The sequence below is a fragment of the Berghia stephanieae genome, chromosome 8, assembly GCF_034508935.2.
Source record: "Berghia stephanieae isolate SIO BIC M18660-M18661 chromosome 8, UCSD_Bste_1.3, whole genome shotgun sequence".
NCBI classification, from domain to species: domain Eukaryota; kingdom Metazoa; phylum Mollusca; class Gastropoda; order Nudibranchia; family Aeolidiidae; genus Berghia; species Berghia stephanieae.
This window is the reverse complement of record NC_088367.1, coordinates 43234966-43246863: the sequence shown is the minus strand read 5'-3', so window position 1 is coordinate 43246863 and position 11898 is coordinate 43234966. Positions and strand designations below refer to the sequence as shown.

Here is an 11898-nt window from a genome sequence, read left to right as displayed (position 1 = left end):
TCTATCTATCTGTCTGTCTGTCTATCTATCTATCTATCTATCTATCTATCTATCTATCTATCTATCTATCTATCTATCTATCTATCTATCTGCGTGCCCGTCTCTCTGTTTATTATATATATATCTTATCCCTTCTCTCTCTTCATATACAACCCCCCACCCCTGCATTATATTAAACTCACCACATCCCACTCACAATTATAGATAGTTTGAAGATGACGTCACTCAGGTCTTTGTTATTGTTTTTTGCCATCCGCGTTTATGAGTGATGCTCACTGAACTGTATTAACCCGACTATGTTGTTCCGTTATACTTCCGGATGGCAATGTTATGAGCTTCTTAGCCAAGCGCATACTATCTATATCCTCCAACATGTTAAACATTTACACACACACACAAACACATATAAACACACACACACACACAAACACATATAAACACACACGTCAAAAAAAACAAAATCATATCCAATCACTTTTAACTCCATTAAGCCACAATAATATAGTCCGATTACCAACAACTATATTATATTATATTATATTATATTATATTATATTATATTATATTATATTATATTATATTATATTATATTATATTATATTATATTATATTATATAAGTCATAAAATGGAGCTGCACCACTTAATTAGCGATGCCTCAATGATTTTTATAGCACAGCGAACCTTTTTTTTTTTTTTTTTTGCTCTTTTCGTAGCCCGGCTTTGCATAGAGAATATGTCGCCTCAAAAACACATTGAGAAACGCACTTAACTCGAACTCGCAGAACCGATTCTGTTTTCTTTATTTAAATAAATAGATATGTACCAGTGTGTGCATATATATTATATATATATATATATATATATATATATATATATATATATATATATATATATATATATATATATATATAGGTCTGGCATCGAACCCCACTTTTATCGGCCTAGTTTAACATTGTTGTAATGGACAATATTTTGCGTCATTTTTTTTAGGTGTGATTTTCATTACAACAATGAGCCCATAAGGAATTGGGTTACCAGACCTGCAAATAAGAGCAGGTAGGTGTGTACAATATATTATGTGTAATTCGCACTTTATTTATTTATTTATTTATTCATTTATTTATTTATTTATTCATATAATTATTTATTCATTTATTTATCATTTATTTATTCACTTATTCATTTGCATATCTATTTATTTATTTATTTATTTATTTATTTATTTATTAATTTATTTATTTGCTCGTTTATTTATTCTCTTATTATTCATTTACTTTTTCATTTAGTTATCTATTTATTTATTTACTTATTCATTTATTTACTCCTTCATTTATTTATCATTCATTTATGCATTTATTTGTTCATTCAGTTATTCATCCATTCAATTATTTATTTCAAAAATTTATTTTTGAAATGAAACCAAAAAGAAAGAAAAAATCGCCGCTTGGCATTTCTGGAAACAATTATAATACTCTATGGAAATCTAGGATCCGGCGGTGATGGAATACCAAATGAGGGAAGGCATGAGGTCAATTGGGTGACAACAGTTTATTTTAACATTAATTTGCATATCAGTCTCAATTTTTTTTCTTTTCTTTTCTATTTTTTTCAATTCTATTTATATTTTGTTTCGTTCTCATCGTAACAGTAAATCGTATTTGGAAAAAAAATCTGTATTTAAAAATTTGGCCAGAAAACTCGTCCTTCAAGTTATGTCGATAGATTTAAATTAAATGACCTTCATCTTGGCAAGATCTTCTATCATCAAGTCCCTGGTTTTAACGTTTTAGCCAAGATGAAGTTTATTTAGATCGATCGGTATTTGAAGGACGAGTTTTCTGGCCAAATTTTTAAATACGAATTTTTCCAGAGTACGGCAGTTAACTAGTTATAGAAGTTTCGTCCCCTTCTCTTTAAATTCAAATCAGTTATAAGGTTTTAATATAAAGTTGTCATAGAGGGCGATTGAGTGGTGAGGGCTGGGGGGGGGGGGAGGGGGGGGGGAACAGCAGTCCAACCTAGCCATGAGGACGATGGAGCCGGAGTTGGAAATGGATAATAGTAATTGCTAACTACCCTTTGGATATGACGCTGTTCTATCGTAAAGTACTTTCCGCCAGATCAATCAGACCCAGCTACCCAATCAGTGTTGGATTGACAATATGGGGGGAAGGGGGGGGGGGAAGGTCTGAAAAAAAACCCTATCATCTGGATCGACACAGCCCCTTTTGCGTGTGGAGTGAGTGCTCTACCAATTGAGCTATCCGACACCCCCCCCCCCCCCCGGGACCATCCCCGAATACTGGAGTTTTTGTAAGTTGCCATTCTGTATTTAGAAGTGTTTATTTCAATATAAAAAATTGATACTAAATATGAACATTTATTATACAGAGCATTTCCACAGAGGTACCATGCTAAATGTGCTTCGCGTAATGTTATATTCGCCATCCCCCCCCCCCCCCAAACTTTCCACTTTTTACAGTACAAGTTGCCTGTTGGGGCGCCCTTTTCTTGTATAATTTGTACTATCATGCTTACAATATCCGATGGCTACTATATTGAAAACGACAGGAGAAAACAAATCGTTCAAAACAGGTCGTAAAAGGAGACAGCCCCCCCCCCCCCCCTCCTCCCCCCCCTCCTCCCCCCCCCCCCCCCCCCCCCCAAAAAAAAATTTAAAAGAAAGAAAAAAGAACTGGGTCTCTTCATAAGAATGAGAGATCACATCCCCAGTGAAAATAGACGAGAGATCATATTTTAATAGTGTCTACCCCCCCAGATTCAAAACAACCAGGAACTGTTATTTATTGGGCGTAATAATTATTACGTATACAGTTACCTGCATTCAGAATTATTAGAAATAGGTAATCTGATTCTACTACTAAGCGGACGATGTGCGCCCGGGGAGGGGGGGGGGGGGAGGTTGGAGGGGGGGGGGGGTGAGTTATGTTAGAGAGAAACATTAGGGATTTATTGAAATACATAATAGCTCTCGTGCTGTGTTCGATGCTATTCTGTGGCTTTGGGTTAGTTATTGACAACAGCAAGAAACAGCACAAAAACCCCATCATAGTTTGATCTTGAAATATAAAACACACGTGTTGTACTGCATAATTCATGAAGTGGAGCTGAGTTGTGGATTATCTTGATGTGTCCCGTTTTGTGTGTGTCAGTGTGTGATTGTGTATGTATCATGTGTTGCCAGCTACTTTGATGTTGTGTGTTATAATAATTGTGTATGTTGTTGTGTGTTGATATTTATTATATATATATATATATATAATATATATATATATATATATAATGATAATACAGAGTGTTATTGGCTGTTTGTGGTTGTGATGTTGCTGGTTGCGGTGGTGAGTGAGTACAAAGGGATTAAGAGTATGTGTGTGTGTGTGTGTGTGTGTTTGAGCGTGAGTAGCTTACGATTCACTCAGTCGACCCGGCTTAGTAGTATGTAGTAGCGGTTATCGATATCAATGCTGTTTTGAAATGTTTTGTTGGGCCGTTTGTTTGTGTGGAGTTGTTGCTTTTTTGTATTTTGTAGGCTGTGCGTGTGAATTAAATGAATGTGTGGGAGTGGGAATGGGAAAGAGAAAGGGCGGGAGATAACAAAACAAAACAAAAAATGAAAAACAATAGATAAATAAATAGATAGATGGTTATATTTTTGTTGTTGTATACCTCAAAATAAATTTTATGATAACTGACGAATTGTTAGTAATCCAAAAAATGTATAATATTCTACTGATGTTTATTTTTTAAATTTATTTATTTATGGATTTATTTATTTATTTATTTATCTATTTATTTATTTATTTATTATTCATTATTTAATTTGTAAATTTATGTATTTATTTATTTACTTATTTATTAATTCATTCATCTAATTATTTATCTATTTATTCATATATTTTTATTTTTTATTTTGAGCTGATTTATCATTTCCTTACAATAACATCATCATCATCATCATCATCATCATCATCATCATCATCATCATCATCATCATCATCATTATGATCAACAACAACATCACTTTTTCTTCTTTCTTTTGTTTGTTTGTTTTGTTTTTGTTTTTTTTTTATTTGTTTTTTTTGGGGTTTTTTTTTTTTTTTTGTTGCGGGGGGGGGGGGGGGGGTTAAGATGTGTAGTAAATGTAAATACAAAGTGATTATCAAATAATATAACAAGTGATTACGTTGATTATTTTTTTAATGAAAGTTTTATGATAGTATAAAATAACCTCTAAACGTTCTAAAATTGCTTTAGAATAATAAATATAATAAAGAGAAAAGAAAATCCTAACAAATCATTGTACTGAATCAATGGTGAAATGAAACGTGGCGAAAGAAATGAAATAAGTATGCATTTTAACACCTTTTGGGGTAGACAAGAAGGCACCCTTGGGTAAGACATTTTACACCCATGTCCATTTTCGACCCAGGTTTTGAAAGAGTACCTAGCAATGGAACTCTAACAATTACAAACAAAATAAAAGAAAAGAAAAACAAGAGATAGATAGAGAGAGAGAGAGAGAGAGAGAGAGAGAGAGAGAGAGAGAGAGAGAGAGAGAGAGAGAGAGGAAAAAAATATAAGCTGAACTACTTTGTACTGTGAAAAAAAACTCGTATTTAAAAATTTGGCCAGCACACTCTTCCTTCGAATATCGATCGATTTACATAACCCTCATCTTCGCAAAAACTCTTAAACCTCGGACTTCTCGAAGTCCAGATTTGAGAGTTGCTTTTGTTTGTTTGTTTTTTGTTTTTTTTTTTCCAAGATGAGGGTCATTTAAATCGATCGATATATGAAGGAAGAGTTTTCTGTCCAAATTTTTAAATATGATTTTTTCTCCCCACAGTATTGCAGTTAAGTGCTTAATGGACGATACAAATTTTAGTTCCATCATTATACATTTAAAGGAGATCTACTGGAGAGGAGGGGCAGCATTGTGAGATGCATTGAACATACATATATAAATAATAAATAAATAAATTCCCTTTATTCATCCCTTAGGGGAAAATTTCCTTTAGGATCTATTCCAAGGGAATACTCCAATAACCCAGGCGTCAGCCGCACTGCAGCGCCGCAAAGTGAGCTAAGGCTAGCTAGGTGACTTGCTCAAGCAAGGCGGCCACACAGCTCCATGGGTAGTCAAACTCGGTACCTTTCCGGTACGAAGCAAATATCATACCGCTGAGCCACGCTGCCCCATGAATAATCATGAAAATGCTCTATATAAACCATGTGTTAAAAATTTCCTATATCTTTAACCCTCTCCTTAACAACCATAGGAAAATCGTCACATTCGTCACGATCCAACCAGCACTTTTATCATTCAGATTTCTTTTGTAACTCACACAATTTAAAGAAAAATGTTTTATTATAGCTATAAAAACGTGACACTGTGTTGTAGAGTTCATTTTGCTGATCAATATTATTATGCATAGAATGTAGTAGTTGTTGCTATTCTGTTTGAGTAAGAAAAACAAACAAACTATTTTTGTGTTGGGTGGGTGTGAGATTTTGGTGAAAATTCTTAAAATGGTTGGTAAGGAAAGGGTTTTAAAAAGGGAAAGATAAATGTATATGTATAAAATAAGACGGAAACTCACCTGGAACTAGAGAGGATATCAACATTGATGCTATATTTAGAAGTCCAAATCTTCGTTGATGAATTGAATAAAAACGTGTGTGTACACGACACGACAGTTGATGGTAATAGCACTATTATTACTATCACGTTTATTGGCGATAGTAGGTAATATATATATAGCAATCTTTATATAGCTGCTGGTTGCGTTTTCGTGGTTGGAGATAATGATATAATATATCAACACAATAATATTGACACAATAAATAAACAATAAAATTATTCTTCTTCTCACACTGATAGTTAGTTAGTCCGATTGTTGTTGTTTCTTGAATGGAATAGCGAATTCTCTTATACTAAAATTTGATTTGATAATAAAAACACTACAAGTCTTGAAAATGATGGAATAATAACGAGATAATCCAGAAATTCTGACTGTTGTTCATTCTGAAAAAGGAAATGAGAAAAAAAATAATGTTCATATTATGTAATAAGTTTATTATAGCTTGCTATCCGTGATAGGTAGAGGGGGGGGGGGAGTACTTTCCGGTAGAAATCTGACAGGCCCAGCAGATACCCAGGCCAATTACTGCTGGGTGGACGGGAGAGGAGGCGAGGTGGGATGGTCATAATAAAATAACTCGACTTCACCTAGAATTGGTACTGAACCCTTTGCCTTTAGGCCGAATGCTCTACCACTGAACTATTGGGTCATTCGAACATAAACGAATAAATAAACAAATTAATTAATAAATAAATGGATAATTAAATAAATAAATAAATAGATAAATAAATAAATAGATAAATAAATATTTGCTTGAACAGATATCATAAAAATAGACTTACTAAAAACCGACGTATACTTCTTTGCAGGTCTGATAACCCAAATTGTTAAGGTCTAATAATGTGTTGTAATGGAAATAACTCTTACACCAACGCACAATATGGTCCATTACAACAGTGTTAAATCAGGCCCATGATTGCGCCCGGTAATCAGACCTGGAAATATGTGCACCTAGACAAAAAAAAAACCACTGTATCGTATTTTTTTCCGCTCTAGTTAAAGTATCCACTACCGTTTTTGTTGTTTTTGGTACAAGATGAAATCTGTAAAAGTACGTTCCGCATGATACAGCGCCAGACACAACAAACAGCAGATGGATAAAATATTTTTTTAAAAAGAAAGAAAGAAAATTCACCTTCCTAAAAACAAGAAAAAGGATTTTGTTTCTATCTTGTAGAATTTCTATCCACTTTGTCTTGCGCTGTTTTGCATTCTTTGATAATAAATAACTATTTTATCATCATTCTCTGGTAGATACTTTCAGAGTATTCAGTTTATTTATTTATTTTTTTAATTTAATGCATCTATTGTTCCGGGTATGTTTGTTTGTTTTGTTTGTTTTTTTGTTTTTTTGTTGTTGTTTATTTCTGTCTTTCATTTAATATTCTTTTTTTTTAAAATTTCTTTTACATCTAAATCTAAGATAATTTGTTGAAATAAAGGGGTTTCCAAAAGATTGACAATTATTCTCCTTATGTTATTATTATTATTATTATTATTATTATTATTATTATTATTATTATTATTATTATTATTATTATTATTATTATTATTATTATTATTATTATTATTATTATTATTATTATTATTATTATTATTATTATTATTATTATTATTATTATTATTATTATTATTATTATTATTATTATTTATTATTATTATTATTATTATTATTATTATTATTATTATTATTTTTATTATTATTATTATTATTTGATATAGCGCCTGTGTCCACAAATAGTGCTCAGATGTGATTCACAATAGGTTGTTTTGTTTGTTTTTTTTGGTATCACACAAAGTCACACATAACAACATCTTGTTCGAAGTTCACATAGAATCAAGATAATCAGAATGTTGTACATTGAAGCTTCCTTTTATCTTTATATTCATTCTCCTAACTATGAAAATATAATGTAAACAACTGTTGAAAAAATAAATAATTATAATTTTTTAAAAATATTTTGATAGGTTTATAAAAATTGTATAAATTATTTGCCAATGTCTTTACTTTCTTCTCTGGATTTTTAATACATTTTTATATTTCTTCAAGTAATCTCATATTCATGCTGCATCAATGTGGATATTTATTTATTCCTTTATTCATTTGTTTCTTCATCTAATTATTTTTTTACAAATTTACTCACCTTATGTTTCAAAATATTGTGTTCATATTTGTTGGGGTGTGTTTTTTTTTAATTTTCTTCAATCTATTTATAGATAATTTTGAACTAATTAACCCTTTTTTTCAATCAAATATTTGTTTAAATACTTTATTTGAATTATGAAGAATTTGAAAAAAATTAAAGTACTAACTAAGGAACATCGTTACAAATTCTATTTTTTTAAATGACAGAAAAAAAATGATTTTTCATAACCAATAAAAAACAAAAGGTTAGAAAAATTGAGAAGAGTGAGTGACCAGTATAATTACTTATAAACAAATTATTTGCTCACATATTTTCAAATCTTATCGTGAAGAAATCTTGTTATCTTTGTTATCCAAACAATCCTAAGATATATTTGAAGTAAACATGATATGCCTTACTTGTTGTATTTCTATAATTATTGACTATTTATACATTATGAATAGTTCCATGTAAAATTTAGAAAGAAAAAAGTTTTTTATTTAACGATTGTTTGGGTACTAACGATAAATTAATTAGAGTGGGAAGGTGTAGGGGGGGGGGGGAGATGAATGGGGGAGTTAAAACAACAATAAATGATATAGATAAATTTGATATCATATGGACCCGATCTTTTAAATATATTATTTCTCTACTAACATCACGATGAAAAAGCATTTTTTATTCCGTAACAATTTCATCACACTTAATTGTTTCCAATTTGTTAAATTGATGCAAATATTTTTAAGACATTAACCTTACGTCAAGAAAATAATTAATTAAGATTGACAAAAGGACTGAATCTTCATCTCACATATTATAAGATAAAATATCAAAATTATAGGTTATATTTTATTTTCAGATTAAAAAAATTTTTTGTGTGTTTTTGTTGTTGTTGTTGTTTGTTTGTTTCTTTGTTGGTTTTTTTTTTTTTTACTATTTTGTTGTTGTTGTTGTTTTGTTTTGTTTCGTTTTTATCTTTTTTATATAAAACTTAATTACACTTTTTCCCCCTATGATATAGTTATATTATAAACATTCTAGCTTTGTTTAGCGTTTTAAAACACCGATTAATAACCATAATATTAATTACCAACCAAAATCAAGGGGAATTCAACAACCAAAAAAAAAATAAGTGGAAAAGTCAACGATTGCTCCATACAGATGCAATATTTTCAAGCAAAATATTACTTTACTCCATAATTTTCTATTGCTATTATGTCGTTTCGTTTCAGGTGCGACTCGCGTTATGATCTAAAGTGTCCGAGGCGCACCATCCTATTACTTTCTTTTAAAAGGTAAATATAAACGTGGTTAGCATATAAATAAAAACATTATTTATTTTTGGTAATATTCATACGCGGGTCTAGTTTGTAGATTATTGATGGTGACAGAAAACGGTTTATATTTATAAATTAGTATAAACTTATGACCACACAACATTAAGTGATGAATTTTGGCCCATCAAATTATTCGGAAATTTTACCCTTTTGATTTTTTTTGGTATATGTCTGGTAAAGGCTGTTGACAAATTATCAATCATAATTTTATTTTAATTAATTTCAATATGATAGTTGTAGGAATTTCATATGTCAAAATTATTAGTTCAGATCTGTTGGATATTTTCTCGAGGCCAATATTATTTATATTAGCATAATTATTAACAATAAGTGATAGAATTTATTTTACGCACTAAAATTGTAAGTCCGGGTATAGATGAATTTGAAGGTAGAATATTTCGATGGAAAAATATATTTATGTACAGAATCTGTTGGCTTCCTCACTAAAAAAAAAAAAATTTAAATCAAAAATTAAAAAATAAAACAGTTTTTTCTTTCCTAGATCCATGGCGGATTGTTGTTTCTAAATTGTGGACAGTTACCTAAAAATTTAAGGACATTATGTTGCATTGGTCTGATAAATAATGAAGTTGTGAGTCGTATATTACGCTACATTTAAAATGATTTAAATACTATTTGTAAAACCGTCGAAAATTGCTAAATCCGTGTGAATGTTGTTTTAACACTATTTCTTTAAATATATATATATATATATATATATATATATATATATATATATATATATATATATATATATTATATATATATATACATAAAAGGTAGTTTGATTTTTTTTCTATAAAAGTGAAAAATAAAAATATAACATTTTAAAACACATTTTGTTCCATAAAAATTGGGAAAATATTTTAGAATTTATCACACATCAATAGAAATTTATCAATTAATTATTGATCAATTGATTCTAGAGTCCGTGTCTGAATCATAGCATTATCATAACAGTTCAACAACTTCAGAATAATAGGATCCGCTTTAGTATAATAATAACGATACCTAATGATAATTCAATAACCATACCCCCCAAATAATAACAACACCAAACACACCGTAAAGTCAAAACACTATAAATTCATCTGAAGCAAACAAAATATGAATGATCGAATAATTCAATGATTGAATGAACGAGTGGCGATGATGATCCTACTATGTACTACTACTAAACTATAACTCCTTCAAGTCTTGAGTTATTTGAGCTGGCTGATCAAGGCTAGCGTATTTAATTCCTTACGGACGATTCGAATGGTCGAGCACTGAGGTGCAATCTAGCATTCTGTGAGGGCACTGGCCCGTTCCAGCCTCTTTCTGCTCTCGTCGTCTGACTGTGAAATACTATTCAGTCTACGGGGAAGTTGTCAGTCGATTGGTACATACCGGTTACCCCTAAACGCCTTCGATAAAATCCTAACCGCCTACCTGACCTCCTCTGTAGACAAGACAAATATAGATAAATAGGATTGTACACTTAACAATTCTTCTGAGATTCACTTCTCCTGTATTAATAAATCAAATTTCTTTTTTAATGTTCGCCGATTAAAAAAAATAATAATAATTTTTTAATGTATGTTTAAAAAAAAACAATCACAATTAATTAAAATTTTATTTTTAACTTCCTGATTTAATAAATTAAATTACTCTCTCAAAGAATTTCTTTCACTTTCCAGAATTTACAAGTCCAATGAATCGAAACTAAACTGAAGTCAAAACTTGTTTCAATCAATCAACAAAGTTTTTACTATCTATATAATATTTATATTTCTCTATCTATCTATCTATCTATCTATCTATCCACATCAATCCGACTGACTGTCCTTCACTTGAGCGCTCCAGAAAAATAAATAATTTCTAAGGTCCACTAGACGTTTCATGTGATCCGATTATCTGGAAGAATTATTCCACACAGACACAAACACACACACTGAGCACAACAAAGTTTTAAACTCCTGCCTGGAGAAGTAAGTGAAGAATAAATTAACGAAAATGAATGAAAATTCTTTGACGTCGTCCGCCGTTTGAGTAAGAAGAAAAAAAATTAAATAAAAAAAAAAGAAAGTAAAAAATCAACAACAACCAAAAAAAAAAAAGATTGAATATCCTGGTTGGTTACTTGGAGTTATTTCAGATTCCTGTCATGAAAATTGTTGACAGCAAGATGAATAAGTGAAATAAATTCAAATTTCCGAACGAATGAAACTGGATGAAAAGCTTGAGTGAGTCCCCAATAAATAAATCGCCGGCCCGCGTCCCGGTAGTCAGTTGTGTATTCCTATACGGCTCCTACTCGTGGATGATGTTGCTCCCTTCTCTCTCTACCACTACTACTACTATCACTGCTACAACTACAACTAGAACTCTCTTTAAATCTTATCTCCTTCTTCTTCTTCTCGTTCACTAGATAGATTCAGATACCGACTTTCAATTTTTCAGCTACGACGATGACGACGATTATAATACACACAGAACACTTTCTCAGTATGCAGCATAATTTGATGCAATGCAATGCATTCCGCTTGATGTGTTAGAAGAGAAATCCTGGTCGTGTTACAAAACCGGCATTGTAACGATATAATGTAGTCTCACTGCACACAGCTCTCGTAGAATCATCACGAATGGTTTGGAAAAAGTGAAAACAAAAAACAAACTATTTAACAATGAAACAGAGGTGTGATTTCCTCTGTTTTTTAAAGTTAAAAAACAAAAAAACAAAACAAGATTAATTCCCCCAATCCGATTTTCCCTACCAATTCTTTTATTAT

At 30.8% G+C, this 11898-nt stretch overlaps 1 protein-coding gene across 1 annotated transcript in view; it reads right to left on the bottom strand.

The window, feature by feature from the left end:
* LOC144978728 (paired box protein Pax-6-like) overlaps positions 1-11580 on the bottom strand; it is a 115683-nt gene extending 104103 nt beyond the window's left edge. Inside the window, exons 1-2 of the mRNA XM_078925160.1 lie at positions 10192-11580; positions 5623-6047 (exon numbers count right to left, since the gene is read on the bottom strand). Of these exons, the coding sequence (XP_078781286.1) occupies positions 5623-5647 (25 nt within the window). The 5' untranslated portion in view covers positions 5648-6047; positions 10192-11580. The remainder of the gene's footprint in view (positions 1-5622; positions 6048-10191) is intronic.
* Between the last annotated feature and the right edge of the window lie 318 nt (positions 11581-11898).